Here is a 15947-nt window from a genome sequence, read left to right as displayed (position 1 = left end):
AATGTCTGCCACTTAAACTCAGAGAAACATTTATGTAAATTGTCACTTTCTGAGACAGAGGTTGCTCTTGGTCTTCCTTTTGTTGAACAGAGCCTATTTCTTTATAGTGTTTGATGGTTTTAGGGAATGCCCTTGGCGATACTCTTTTTAAGTTCTTCAGATTTTTTAGAGTGGCCTTCATTTCTTAAAGTAATGATGGACTGTCTTTTCTCTTTACTTAACCGAGTGTTGACATAATCTGTATTTGTACAGTAATAGCGCTAATAGAGCTTTTGACTCACCTCACACTTTCCTCTGCACAAGACAAATGAAAACGCACATTAAGAAGACAAGGGATGTCACAAATTAACTTTGAAAGCTCCACTCTCCTGGGAAGGCTTTCCATTTGGACTATGGCTGTTGATTTGCTCATTCATCAGAAATAGCATAAGTGGTAGTAGTAGTAGTAGTAGTAGTGTATCTATCTATCTATCTATCTATCTATCTATCTATCTATCTATCTATCTATCTATCTATCTATCTATCTATACACACACACACACACACACACACACACACACACACACACAGTTATAATACTAGGCCCATTTACTGCTTTCAATCCATCATCCTAAGTAACTAAAAAATTGCCTGGTCATGGTCAATGTACTTTAAATTAGGCTACTAATTTGCTTTGCAGGTAATATAACCAACTAATACCTACAGTGCAGGCAGGTGCACACAAAATTATATAACTACCTAAGTGGGATTAAAAAACCTCCTGCATAAATTCAAGTGAACAAGGAAGTGCAAGAGGTGCTAAATGAGAAAAAAAGAATCTCAAAAAATAAACATCCCTCAGAATTTTGTTTATTTTCCTTCAACCTTTAGTGGAAATTCTTTCATCACCCAGAACATTACTGACAGCTCAATGCAAACAGATTGAATAAAACAGTGTATTATTTTAACATGCACATGAATTAATACGTGTGGGAAATCAAATACAGACCAGTCACAGTTGATTTGAAAATTAATGCAGGGATACACCATTTAGTTTTCAGTGTTTATGTTGATAGAGAATAAATGCATTCAATAGGCAGGAGTAAATCAACTGGCCTTTGGTGTTACGACATATTGTTGGAGACCTTTCACAATATACATTCAACAGATAATGAAAAATCTCTTTCAATAGATAAAGCAAGGTGAAGCTATAGCAACAAAAAAGAGGTGAAATAAATGTGGCTCTGGTGAAAATGGAACAAAAATTAAACATTGTGAAATCAAATGACACATGATTTTAAGAAATTCTCAATAAATAAGACAGAACATTTAAACAAATCTTTACAAAACGTAAAAATGGACCAATTTCACAAATGATTCCTGCTCATAAATAAAATGAATCATACACAACAATGCTTGAATGCAATTAAAGTGCAATAAATAAAATTAACCTAATAGCGTCCTTCGCATTTCCCCATACATAACCACTTATAAAGGGATCAAGATCAAGCTGTTCATTGTCATATCTGTCTATAAACACTTTCAATGTGAATTTTAGTTATTATCTTCCAGCTTTAAGATAGATGTACTGGGAACAAATATGGCAACTGTGTATACAATTTTATATGTCATTTATAAATCTATTTACTTACAGCTGAACTAGATTAACATCTGAATCCAAACAAATAACTGTAGGTATTCAAAGGGAAACTTGTTTTATATGGACAAGACCCTTAATTAAATATATTATAAAGCAATTAGCTCTTATTCATCCTTCAAATATGATAATGTGGCTGTACAGATTAATTTGAATGTAATTATTTCTCTACCCAACTACTGACTGCAATACTACTATACGCAATCTATAAGGTATAGAAAATGACCGCACACATTACTTTGTTACGAAATGATTTGCAGAACAAAATAAAATTAAATCACCATGCTTCTATGCATTTGGGATTTCTAGCTAAAATTCCAAGATAAGTTCTTCTTGTATCCCCAAAGCTTGGAATTGCCAACAGTCTAATGACTACATAGACACAAGAGCAGTGTCCATCATTTATAATAAAAACACAGTGTTTTCTTGTTTAATTATATCATAAACTTACTGACCTCTAGCATGATAATCTTTATACAATAAGAGAATGATCTACTAATTTGCCAAAAAGAATACTCTCTATGTAGTAATCAATGACCAGAATACAGCAATAAGGGAATGTAAAGGAGTTGCACTGGAAGCAAAAATGTTCAGTTTGGAAAATGAATCCCATAAGTGCACATTCATTCCTCATCAATAAAACGTAATACTAATTTTTAAGCACAGTTCTGCTGTGAATTATTTCTTATAGAAATCTGCTGCCCAAATGCTGACATTGTATTAATATACATTGGATATTTTATCATTTCACTTAATTCTTAGCATATACTTCTATATATATATATATATAAAATAAACAGTTATACCCTGAAACATTCCTAAACAACCTTGATCTTTTCTATTCAACATAAAATTAAATATACTTAAGATTTTCTAAGTCACGCTGCTTGACATATCATTTATATTGTATTTTACTTATGGATGTCCAATGGATAGAAGAAGTCTACACATCCATGTTAAAAATGCAGGCTTGTTTTTGTGCTGTAAAAAAAAAAAACTTATTTATGCCAAAGTTTTCCACCCTTAATCAAATATGATTATGAAAATATGTAAAACATTCACGAGAGACAAATAGATTACAATAACCAGCTCGGATAAGTTTCTTTTTTTCCCACAAAAACACTGCATAATAACCTAGATGTATATACTTTTTAAATCCATTTTATATATAATCTTTAACTCCTATTAATTCAATAAAAAATAAACAATTAAAAGGAAAAAAAATTATACAAATACATTGCATGGATACTTTGGGAGGTAGCATTTGCATGACAATATATTTAATAAAATTCAGTTGTGTGTGTGTATATATATATATATATATATATATATATATATATATATATATATATATATATATATATATATATATATCAAAATATATGCTCCTAATGTGTCTGTGTGATAAATAGTACATATGTACTTCATATATTTATGGCATATATTTCTTTGATTTTTATATAAGCAAATATGAGAAACTACAGAATAAATTCTCAAAGGAAAAAGAAAAACATCCAGACACAGGTCCACTAATTAGACTGGACACTTATATAATCTATTCATAATTCATAAAACCAGCAGGATAGACACTTAATTGTAGTGTATTCATGCATAACGCAAACATTACAAAATAAACAAATCAGCAAAAAAAAAAAAAATTAACATTCATCTTGTCCCTTTGTATTATACTATCACATTACTAATAACTGTTAAATGAAATGGCCTGAGAATTACACTATACATAGATCCATTATTTTTTCCTTAGGACAATCACAGGGTGTAACATCTTTTTTCCCTTCTGCAAAAAGCCACAATATGGTTGACTGGCGGCAGATGATTGTCAAGGATCACAGGATGCACTTTTGTTGACTTAGCAAACTCTTTTGTGCTTTCCTTGTAAAGAAACAGGTGTTTACCAACAGTTAAGAGAAAACCCCATTCATAGTTGAAGGCAACATAAATAAAGAAAGCCATATGTACGACTTGGCAAAAAAAGCAAATCCGCACACTCACTGAACAGTAATGTGAGCTGCAAGATGCCCTTCAAAATCCAATGTAATGACTCTGAAATTCAAGGCAGTTCTTAAAAGCCTAGATTTTTTTCTTGCCGTTCTAGAATCATGTCTCAAACCTATTGTGGTATCTACGCAGTGACACAAATTATTGTACCAGTCAGTCATTTGGTCTTGGGTACCACTAGGATCTCGTCCCCATCCTGAATGCTGTAGGAATGCAAGGCCCTTGTGTTATATTTCATTTCTTCAGGCCCAAACGTTGAGTGCATATCCTTGTCAATGTAGTAGAGGCGCATGTTATTGGCTGAGAGTCGCACCACTGTTTTCAGCCGTTTTTTCAGCTCGGCTACGGTCTGGTCCAGCCTGATGTTCACTTGCTCAATGCGGTCCTCACAGTGCACTTCTACCGTGGCGTGGCAGCGTGGCCGCAGGTCAATCTCAGCTAGCGGCGCCAACTTCCCATACTTGGTCACCAAAAAGTGGTATCTTTCACACAATGCACAAAAAAGAACATCATATGATGCTACAATCACAAGCTTAATTACAAAAAAAAAAATTTTACACAATGAGTGATGAATATAGAGATATAGTACAGTATATTTTAAACACATTGGGCATCATTTATCAAGTGCACACAAACAAATATATCCTTATAATACCCTGAGAATTATGAAAATGTAGTCAGAAAAAAGCTTTTCTTCTAAATCTGCATGATTTTAATCAATTGTGCTGCAGCCACATGATTGGCTGAAAACTGCATTAACAATAAACAGGGGTACTGGTGTACTTAGAAAATTGGCTGGTGAGTATAGTAAATAAATGTACCCCCATTCTAAAGGTGCTATACCTGCGAGGCAGCTCCCCTTCAGTGTGATCCCGGTAGTGACGAATAAAGAATCTCTCAGCATCTTCACGTTCCCCCTCTGTAACAATACTTCCGTTGAGGCAACTTACTGAAGGCAACCTGAGGCAGGAGCACAAAGGTACTTTAAAGTCCGGTTGGAAATAGCTAAACTTATACTAGTAGCAGAATGTTAATTAGAAACACTTACTGAGCTATCATGAGACTGCGCCTCTCTGTGTTAGTGTAGGTTTGCAACAGTGGAATTCCCTGCAATCTCACCTCCTCCAGCTTGGGGAGACAATTTAACTTCTCTATGTCTTCCCACTGACTGAGACCTACACATGCATGTAAGCAGTATCAGAGAGAGTTGGGTTGAGCTCTGTGGAGGTTAAATTATTTTAAAATAAAACTCTTAATACATTTGTACATGAGATATATTGTGATATTGAGAAACTGTCAGCAGCACAGTAGTGTTTCATTAAAAAAACGTGGAAAAAGAAAGAATGTGTTCAGTTAACTTCTTCTTCTTCTTCTTTTGGCTTCTCCCATTAGGGGTCGCCACAGCAGATCATCCTATAGAAGTCCTATAAACTTTCCCTTTTACTTTCGTAGATACTCTTCTATCACATATTACTCCTGCCACTCTTCTCCACCCACTCCACCCTTCCTGCACTCTTTTCTTCACTTCTCTAACACACTCTCCATTACTTTGCACTGTTGACCCCAGGTACCTGAACTCTTCCACCTTCTCCCCCTCTTCTTCCTGCAACCGCACCACTCCACTGCTCTCCCTCTCATTCACACACATGTACTCTGTCTTACTCCTACTGACTTTCATTTACCTTCTCTCCAGCGTGTACCTACACCTCTCCAGGCTTTTTTCAACCTGCTCCCTTTTTTCAACACAAATAACAAGATCATCGCAAACATTATAGTCAATGGAGACTCCTATCTGACCTCGTCCGTCAACCTGTCCATCACCACTGCAAACAGGAAAGGGCTCAGAGCCGATCCTTGATGCAGTCCAACCTCCACCTTGAACCAGTCTGTCGTTCCTACTGCACACTTTACTGCTGTCACACTGTCCTCATACATGTCCTGCACCACCCTCACTTACTTCTCTGACACACCTGACTTCCTCATACAATACCACAACTCCTCTCTTGGCACCCTGTCATACGCTTTCTTTAAATCCATTCCCCTAAACATTGTGTTAAGTTATAAACATAACTATCACTATACGATGACTTCATGTACGTCAGAGAAAAAACAATTAATAAAAAGAAAAATTGAATAAAAAATAAAAAAGATGATATATATCACATCTTTATTCTTCCCAGTTACTAGTTGTCATAAAATAGTAGTAAACGAATAGGTGGAAATTGGAAAAATAACCAAACTAGCATCTAAGCATGTGTTAGGAAAGTTTGTATTTGTATAAAAGTACTTAAATCTCAGATAATTGTATTGTGACATTAAATATGATTAGATTGATATAATGTCATGATATTCTATATCCCTATGGAATAAGCATAAGAGAAAGATTAAGTCATGTAACAGAATCTATACCCGAGTTGTGCAGATTGATGCTACGCAAGTTAGGAAAGAGACGACGAAGATTGTCCTCCGATTCAAGAATGGAGTTCAGCTGGTTGTTAGCCAAGACAAGTGTGTGGAGAGAGGGGAACATGGTGCCGAACTTGCGCACCTCGCTCCAGTCCTGCAGATTGTTGTCTGTAATGTGCAGCAGACGCAGTGAAGGACATGGAGTAGCAGACGCAATCACAGCGCTGTACTCATTAAGGCACAGGAACAGTTCCTCCAATCTAGCAAACGAACATGAAAGCGGGTGAGGACTTTAGATTTATTACTTTTAGCTAAATCCTGCATAAACAATTTACAAACTAAAAATGGTGGGGAATGATTTCATGTTTGCTGTTAAAGATCCCTGACCTTCAGCAGGAAATAAATCGTGTCCAAAAGTATTTGAGCAGTCACAATAATATGTTTGGAGGATCTTGCTCCAGAAAGCCAATGTGTCAGCTTGATAGTGCTGGGATTTTCTCTTCATTAGCTCAAAGCCCTAGATACTGATACTGATATAAAGTATAGTCTAAATGTCAGGATTTATGTTATAGTTATTCAGTGTGCAGTAACATTGGATCATGTTTTCGGTCAAAGAAATGCAATAGATTAGAAGTCCTGTAGTGCTCTTACTCAGGCATTTCTCGTGTGAACGTGTGAACAACATCCCAGGAAATCTGAGTGTTGTTGAGAACGAGGCGGCGCACTCTGGATAAGGCTTCAGCACAGTCTGACTCCAGCTCTGCATCACTCAGCGGGTTTGAACTAAGGTTCAGGAAGTCCAGGTTTGGAATGTTCACAACAATCTTACTGATCTGACCAATGACAAGTGACAAGCATTAGCGTTTAACATTGCAGCAGAAATTGTACTGGTTTGATATTGGTTTGAAATCAAAATAATTAAATTCAAAGAAAACAGCTACCTCATGCCAGTCTTTGAGCTTGTTATGGGATAAATCCAGTTCAACAACATGAGCACAAAAAGCTGCGATCTCTCCTTCATCCCCTGCATGGCTAATTCCACAGCCATTCAGGACCAGCACACTGGGCAGGTTCAGTCGGTCTGGTAGGGTAATAAAACGTCTTGATTGACTTATCTCTAGACTTTATACCTGTAATATTTACTGACTGAGCTCATATAACAACAGTGCTGTCTGACTTTCACGAATGGCTGTCTTGAAATGGTCATACCTTTCATAGGAGATCCCTGATGGCCACACGGTACAACCACTCCCATGCCAGGGCCCCTGCGGTAGGGGAAGTTCTCTGGGCTGTATTTCTCACTAATCACCTCCATAAACGTGCGACGTGCCCCCTCAGGTGCCTCCATTGGCCCTGTGCCACACACCGTGCCAGCTGTTGCTGCCAAAAGTAAAAGGGCTTAGGTTTCGAATTCGTACTAACATCTCAGTGCAAATTTGAACACACCAGGACTTACACATCAGTCTCACCTGTTGTTACGTGTAATTTTACAAATCTGTAACAACTTGAATGGCTGAACACTCGCACGGGTCTAAGGGTCACCTGAGAAGCCGCTCTGCTCGCTGTACTTTAAAGGTGTGATTGAAAATACGAGGAGGGACTGAAGAAAATCCTGAAAAAGAATGGGATCAGTCTAGCAAACGTTAACTTTAGAGCTTGTGATTAAGATTAACAATATGTGATGTTTTTGCCTCACAAACAAACAAGAATCCCGCGATTGGCTCTTCCTCAGATATGTGCGTTTGTTCGCTTACTTTTTAAACAAGATGTTAACTAGAATTAACTAGAAGAATAATAACTGGGTCATGCAAGATGCATGAGAGTGAACTACTACAGTAACGAGTAACAAGAATGTTCAAATGTTTATTTAGCAATATCTGCTCTAATTAAATATCCATGAATGGTGTAGAATATCTTTTAAAATGTTCTGGTCTACTATCATGCTAGGCTACAGAATAAGCTGCGTTCCAAGCATGCAATTACACACCTGCATGGCTTGTGTTATTTTTTACATCGAAACAGACGAGCAAAGCAAAATGGACATAAATATACGTTGTAAACTATTTACATGAAAATAATTTTTGATTAACTATGTATTGTACATAGATACATAGAATTACACAAATTTGTTAATTAATTAATTTATGAATATTTATTTGGTCTTGAATTATTCTTTCATTTAAATATCTTTAACCAGTAGTGAGGGTCTGTTTACCTTCTGGTCTTTTCATTTACTTTTTAGAAAGAGAAATTAGTTTATCTCTTTTCAATTCATGCAGAATACAACATGGTACATCGTATCGTGCATGTACGAATTGAAAAGTGACCTAGTATTTAAACCGATTTCGTTGTAGATATCGATACAATAAAAATCTATGAAAAAACTGTGTTGTCTGATTTCGCACCTTGGTCCTGTGGAAATGTTTCGTTTCACTGTGTACTACACTGTAAACGATGGACAACAATGACAACACATACAACTTGTTTGAGTTGATTTATAAAAGAAATCTAGGTGTAGTGGGTAGAGCAACTACCTTTATAGACTGTGTAAGCTCCACTCACTTCTGATCTGAAACTGCTGTGACGTATCCACCTGTTTCCTGGGACTGCTGCTGTAAATACTATTAGAGGGATAACTTACGGAAGACGTGGCAGCGTTGACTGACTTGCGCCAACATGTTTGGCTTGTGTGTGGTTTGTTTTAAAGGTGGGAATATGGTAAAAGGGTGTTAAAAAACTCAGGAAGATTGGCTATTCCCGGTTGCACTTATAACAGTGCTATACAGTATACACAAACCTTTATTTATACTCTATTAATATAATACAGTAATTATAAATCCCACTTTATATTAGGTGTCTTTAACGATTATATATTATATACGGAATATATATATACAGTGGAACCCGGTTATGTCGATGTCCTAGGGGGTCGCCAAAAAGCATCGAGGTAACCGATGATCGAGATAAACGAAAATCAAAATGGCGGCAATATATTAACGTGCTTGAAATTTCTTTATGTACATGATGTGGGTTAATAAATGAGAATGTGCATGCACGTGTTTTTGGAGGGTTTTTTACACAACAGCGTTGCCGCGATTTGTTTGATGAAGGCATGCTATAAAAATACATACAGTACATGTTTATCTGTCAGGAATCCACCTGCCACGCCCCTTCAGCCCCTTCAGCGTGTCAGGTGCTTTCGCCGCTTTCTGAAGCTCCCGGCTTCAATGCGCACATATGGTGCTGGTTTATCATCATCACCAGCCCATATTTAAACTTCCACACTCTCACCGTCCGTTATTGTTGGTATATGTTGGTTCACGGCGGTCGTTGTTATCGCGCATGCGTATCCCGGTACGTGCCTTCCCACCGGCACTCTCTTAACGGCTGCTCTTTTCTTCCCAAAGCGCACCGCGGATTCCCCCCGATCCTGCCGTTGTTAATTCTATGCTTTTGCTGGTCATCACACGTTCCGTGTTTCGCCTCCCGTTCATCGCATAACATTTAACAACAAAAGGCATATGTGCACTAACTAACAGCAGAGATTCACTAGTATATACAATACAACACCTGTAGCAGCTGTAAGACTTGATTTTTCCGCCACTTCCGCGAGTTCTTCTGCGGCTGCACCGAGATAACCGACGTTAAATGGCAAATTTTTCCCCCCTTGTGCTCGAGATATTAGGGTTCGGCGACATAACCGATAAAAAATGCTTAGAAAAAGCGAGAATTTGGCGGTTCCACTTCAAAAACGTCGACTTAATAGGGTTGTCGAGGTAACCGAGGGCGAAATAATATGGGTAGGTTCGAGGCGATTAGCAGGTGTAATTTTGGATGTTATTACATGCAGTTTATTATAAGTAAATACAATGTAAAAACGTATCTACACAATGCACAGTGCATTGTATCAAAAGATTAATTTAAATGTTAGTAAATAGTCGTTAAACACACTTTATTTAAAGTGGGTCCATCTAACCTCATCATCTTTTTTATTTTTTACTTAATTTACCAACCTTCCACATTATTGCAGCTGCGTTACTACCCGAGAGCCCTGCAGTCTGTATAACACCTGACATTAACACCCAAGCTCTATGGTGTGACATATTCAGGCTTTGCCTTCGGCTGTACATACGTTTTTTAATTACACGAAATTATTTCTCACATCACTGAACAGCACACGACTGACTTTATTACCGTGAAGATATTAGTAAACCTCTGAGCTTTTCACATTGTTTACTGCCTTACCGTCACAAGCAACTGAATCGTTCCTCTATTAATGAAGGGACGAGTATGCTGATGTTGTCCTTTATAAGTTCCATCCAGCATGTGATTCCAGATCTTGCTATGTATAAATGAATGAACGAGTAGCAACATTGCAGCGAACGATTGTTTACGTCGTACCGGAAGTTCCACCCATAGTTCATGCAAAGCCTCATGGGGCGTAGGAAACAGGTGGATTGCGTCTGCAGTTCTGCAATTAGACATAAAAAAATAAAGCATTTTAATGTTTTAGTTTCTCTTAGATTTTTTTTTCCGTGCATCAACGAAGAAACTGCAAGGACTTGTTCTTCCGAAGTTTGGTTCTGGAGTATTAGAAGAAAATAAAACTAATGGTCCTATTTTATTTTTTCAGATTCTCTTTCTAAAATGAAAATTGAATGATGACCAGTAAGAAGCAGTCATTTTTTCTGTGACTGAAAAATCTAATTAAACATGGTTTTAAAATAAATGCATTTTGATTTTCATGCTGATAGATGGCTAGACAAAAAAACAATGCCCTGTGGGAATGCTTTACAGAGCCAACACCAGGGAATGCAAAGTGCAATATTAGCAGTGATGTGGTGAAAATGGGAGCTGTAACAGTGTAAGCATTTACTGAACGTGTTACCTCACTTGTTTACATTTTGTTTGTTTACCTTTTTTAAATATTTCATGTAGTTGTACATAAATACCATCTGGCTGTAGTAGACACAAGGAAAAGTAGCATTAAAACTAATTAATTGAAGCACTTTTTTCATTTATTTTTAATTTAAAAATGTATAAATGTGATTTCATTTTAATTTATTAGAAATTTATAAAGATAAGATTTATAAAATATTTTTTTATTTCTTAATTTTTTTTTTAAAAACATGTTTTAGCAGACACACGGAAAAGTTGCGATAACACTAGTGAATATTTTTTAAGTACTTTAGAGAATATGATATAAATATTATGCACAATAAATGTTTTGTTTCACCAATGTTCTGCATTTCTCTCTATTACTGTGATTATATCATATTGGCCTCATATGTTCCAATCAGCAAAATTTCTTTCTCAATATTGGCATTGGCCCATTTCAAATGCCATATAATATTAATAATTATCATTATAATAATAACCTCCACTCTTCTGGGAAGATGTTCCACTAGATTTTGTAGTGTGGTTGTGGAGATTTGTGATTAATCACCTACAAGGGTTTTACTAAAGTCAGGTACTGATGAAGGGTGGGGAGGCCTGGAGTGCAGTCAGCATTCCAGTTCATCTGAATAGGGTTGAGGCGAGAGTTCTATAGCAGGCCACTCAAGATCTTCACTCCAACCCATATAAACTACCCACAGGAAGCTCGCTTTTTGCACAGGGGAACTGTTATGCTGGGTCACATAGTTCAAATAAAGGGAAAATTGAAGCCTACCAAACAATAAGGCATCCTATACAATTGTGTGCCTCCAACATTGTGGTAACAGTTTAGGGAAGAACAGCCTATGGATGAAAAAGTCAAGTGTCCCAATACTTCTGTTTATATAGCATATGCATAAATAATAAACACACTTTGATCGAATATCAAGTGTTGAATTGATACCAAGTTTTTGCTGCCACTTTTATGCAAAGCGATTTAGGAAGAATCTTTCTGAAGGATCGCATGTCTAAACCACTGGGTCACCAGTCAGTTGCTGAGGTTGTTACTAAGTAATGCAAAACAACCAAAGACAATATGCTTTAAACACACGCTGTATCTATGCTAAAAAAAACAAAAAAACAATGTCTGTTGACAATATACAGTCAAAGCATTAAGTACTGTGGATCAGACTCATTATATATATATATATATATATATATATATATATATATATATATATATATATATATTTCCCTTTCTGGAAAAGATTGGACACCCATCATATATATATATATATATATTTTCACAGTCTATATATTAGTCACCCACTGATAGTGTCAGATCTGTACATCTCTCCTATATTAATTTATTTATTGAATGTCTCCTGATAAGCAAACATGCAGAAGGTCTAATTAAAGTAACTTTAATGGTTAGATTACATTAGGACAATATAGTATGGCAAAAAAAGTGAAATCAGTAAACACTAAATGAGGTAAAAAGCAAACAGATCAAAAGAATACAATAAGCATGCAAGAAAGTCTGAAGAGGCCATGTAATAATATTACATTCTTCATTCTTGTTTTCTCATGATGATTATTCAAACTTATTGAGCTCGTTACTGAACTCAAAAGGTGTTTTATTGTGATATCCATATAGGAGGTCATATGTAGAATGTTCCATGTACTTACCATATTTTGATTATAGAGCTTATATATTGTCAAATGGATTCTAATAACAATTTTAATTTTCAAAATGGTGAATAAAATAAAACACAAGCTGCAATAGCTATCATTATTAATAATTAGTATATTATTATTATTATTATTATTATTATTATATAAGCTAAAGATGTATAATATTAAGTGTATAATAATTCATTATGCGACTTATTTGTGTTATTGCTCAGCAAATCTGTTTGTTTTATTGCTCGATTAAGGTTTCTTTTCTTTTTTTAACAGTTAAATAGGTATCAGATGTTTGAGAACCTATACTGTAAAGTACTGTATTAGCATTTCATGTGGAGATAAAGTGTTGTAAGATTTTCTCACATTGAAAACTTTATATTCTTATAACTTTTCCTATTTTGTTATTTTGATTTGGAGAAAATGTTTTTGTGATCATAAGAAAGAAATGATAAATATAACAAACCAACAAAAAATCATGCACGGCCTTAGAACGTCCATAAGCATGAGATAAAAGGCAAGTTAGACAATCTACATAGTAGTGTTCCTCCAGGTTCTCTGGTTTCCTCCCATTACTCACAAACATGCAAGTTGGTAAAAATGTGTATGAGGATGTGCCTGTTTCTCTGAGACTCTGAACAGGAGCAAGAGGTAACTGTATATGAATGAAAACCTATTTATAACTGGTATATGCTGACTCATATCTGATATCATCAAAATAATATCAGGTATTAATATATAGTTATCATATCAGTCGCAAGATATCCAGTGTCTTCATTTGAACAGCTGGACTGGTCTGGTCTGGACTTAACCAGCATAACAATCCAGTGCTGTCAGGTTCCAGATTCAGTTTGTATCTGATTTCTGACAGCTTGCCTTTTATTCGACTTGTTAAAATAAATAATGTTATGCACCAGAGGCTATAGACTTACACACGTGAACCAGTAGCATTAGCTAGCACCGCTTTTGAGGAATACTAAAGTAAAGCTAACCAGCTAGTAACTAGACGCTTGGCGTGCTGACAAGGTCGAAAATCAGAGTATGATCGAGTTACAGATGCATGGCCAGATGTGCAAACCTGCCGTGTGCGCGCGCGTGCGCGTGCGTAAATCAATAAGCCTGCCAGAATTACAAACAGAACCATTACTCAACACTTCACAGCACCGATCTCACACAGTACACCAACAACAGCAACTAACAACAACAACTACTACAGCCAAAACACATGGAAATAAACTGGTTATAATGGTCAATATATTTACTGTCTCGGATCCGTTCCTCCTCGCTCTCGTTATGAATATTGCAGCCGTCACACCGAGCCACCTATACAGGAAGTGACGTCACCCAACCGGTGACGTGACCTCGGTCTACAAAACTAAATCTGGATACAATTTACAGCAGACTACAATTTATTTATTTGTTTGTTTGTTTATCATTTACAAAAAATAACCCTTACGTAAATACAAAACGTATTTTTTTTGCACAAATTTCTTTTAAGCAAATGTACTTCACTTTAAATACATTCTTAAAAAACGTATAATAAAATAATAAAAAAAGAATAATAAAATGTGTCAGTTACAGTCAAGGTTCCTCCCTTGAGGTCAGTGCAATGGTACGTTCAAGTACAGTACATTCAGCACTTTTTACCTGAAAAGATGTAAATAACCCAGGAAAGATACATCGACAAAGAAGAGTATTGAAAAAGCAGAATTATAAATATTTAATCTAAAAGCATATATTTGCCTTTTCTTTTTTTTTTTACACAGTCATTGTGCAATTCCATTCAATTCAATTCAAAGTCACCACCGGCTCGCTCATCAGGGACAAACTTACACATAAAGAACATCTTATTCATCCTTTATTACCACATTATCTGTGTAAAGCTGCTTTGAGGCAATGTTTATTGTTGAATTGAACTGTACAAATATATTTACCAACATGCACCTATGTCAGTTCAGCACTTTTCATCGACTGGCCACATAAAGTGACACTGATTTCTTTTCTACAAATCAACAATACACACAAATAAAGCAAATGTAATTAAAATGAATATACATATATGTATCACAAAGTGTTACTAGTATTAAAGCTTCTGTAGACAAATATGCAAGCACTGTGCATAAATTATGAGCTTCCCTTTTATGTCCTTATAGTCTGTCTACTTTATGTCCTATAACAGCACTGTCTCCCCGTTCATACAGCTTACTTGTTTTATTTATTACGCAAAAAAACGAATTTATAAAACTACATGACTAGTATCTACCTGAGCATACTTTATCAGTGATGACTATGTCACCAATAGAACCTAAATATTAAATTTAGAATTTTGATACAGTTATTATGATTTTTGGTTATAGTACTTAATGTATTATAATACCAAATGATAAGAAAACCATTTATAGTAAAAAAAAAAAAAAAAAAAGCCAATACACATTAACCTAAGTCCAAAAGCTCCAAGAGTAAGGTTTGTTTGATGCAATGCTCAATTTTAATGCAATTTAATTACATTTTAGTTGTATAGCATTTTAACAATGGGCATTGTTTAAAATCAGCTTTTAGGAATAAAATAATGTATAAGCTTGTCCCTAATAAGCAAAGCCAGTACTGACTGTGGCAAGAAAAAACTCACTGAGATGGAATAAGGAAGGAACCTTGAGAGTAACCAGACTCAAAAGGGAACCCATTCTCATCTGCGAGGCACCGAATGTTCATTCATTATAGTTTATCATTGTTCATCATTCATCACATGAAGCAACCTGTGGTCCTGAGCCATTGTAGTAGACTGGTGACAATAACAACAGTCCAAATCCATCCTCAAAGCTCCCGTGTTGCTTTGTGATTTTATGGATCCCCAGGACATTAATGTGAAACTATCCAACAATTTATTATAAAACAATTTCAAATGCAAATATAAATCTACAGATACAACTAAAATTTTATTGTTTACATGAGTTTTGGCTACATGAAAGCCATATGGTAACAACATTTCACCAATTATAAGGTGAATGTTTTCCAATTTTGAAACAGCCTTAAAAATATTCCTTAATGTTTTCAAGAATCCAGCAGTGACTACAGGGAGAAGAAACAGGGAGAACTTGTAGTAAAAACTGCATGACAGCAACCTGAGCTATCCTGGAAATGTGCCTCACTATGGCACAGTTTCAAATGCACACTAAACATAAAAGATCTATTTACAAAGAAAAAAGGTCTTATTCTAAATAATTTCTAGATGTTTTGTACAATAATCATTGGCAGTTTGTACATAAATAAATGCTTATTTTTCTAAAGGCCTCGTTTATGGCTTTATACTTTTTTTTATATTTGATCA

At 35.6% G+C, this 15947-nt stretch overlaps 1 protein-coding gene across 4 annotated transcripts; it reads right to left on the bottom strand.

The window, feature by feature from the left end:
* Window positions 1-833: 833 nt before the first annotated feature.
* Window positions 834-13951, bottom strand: tbcela (tubulin folding cofactor E-like a). 4 transcript variants are annotated; one of them, XM_046863322.1, is made up of 10 exons: window positions 13882-13940; window positions 10307-10532; window positions 7531-7673; window positions 7271-7441; window positions 7003-7142; window positions 6713-6894; window positions 6065-6321; window positions 4704-4830; window positions 4499-4615; window positions 834-4137 (listed from the first exon to the last, which is right to left on the bottom strand). In XM_046863322.1, the coding sequence occupies exons 4-10, from the start codon at window positions 7407-7409 to the stop codon at window positions 3813-3815; spliced, it is 1287 nt and encodes a 428-aa protein (XP_046719278.1). In that variant the 5' UTR covers window positions 7410-7441; window positions 7531-7673; window positions 10307-10532; window positions 13882-13940; the 3' UTR covers window positions 834-3812. The 4 variants fall into 4 exon arrangements, with proteins under 4 accessions (XP_046719278.1, XP_046719281.1, XP_046719279.1 ...); XM_046863325.1 differs by having other exon boundaries at window positions 7271-7435; XM_046863323.1 differs by lacking the exon at window positions 10307-10532 and having other exon boundaries at window positions 13882-13951.
* Window positions 13952-15947: the final 1996 nt, after the last annotated feature.

Source organism: Silurus meridionalis, chromosome 12, assembly GCF_014805685.1.
Source record: "Silurus meridionalis isolate SWU-2019-XX chromosome 12, ASM1480568v1, whole genome shotgun sequence".
Classification (NCBI taxonomy): Eukaryota; Metazoa; Chordata; class Actinopteri; order Siluriformes; family Siluridae; genus Silurus; species Silurus meridionalis.
This window is presented reverse-complemented; position numbering and strand designations above follow the sequence as displayed.

Bases quoted from the DNA above. Each gene is read 5' to 3' on its own strand.
- tbcela (XM_046863323.1), bottom strand. From the start codon at position 7,409: ATGGAGGCACCTGAGGGGGCACGTCGCACGTTTATGGAGGTGATTAGT. The intron at 7,143-7,270 runs GTATGACCATTT...TTACCCTACCAG, and splicing joins TCAGGGATCTCCTATGAAAG to ACCGACTGAACCTGCCCAGT. The intron at 4,616-4,703 runs GTAAGTGTTTCT...CTCCTGCCTCAG, and splicing joins CGCAGTCTCATGATAGCTCA to GTTGCCTTCAGTAAGTTGCC.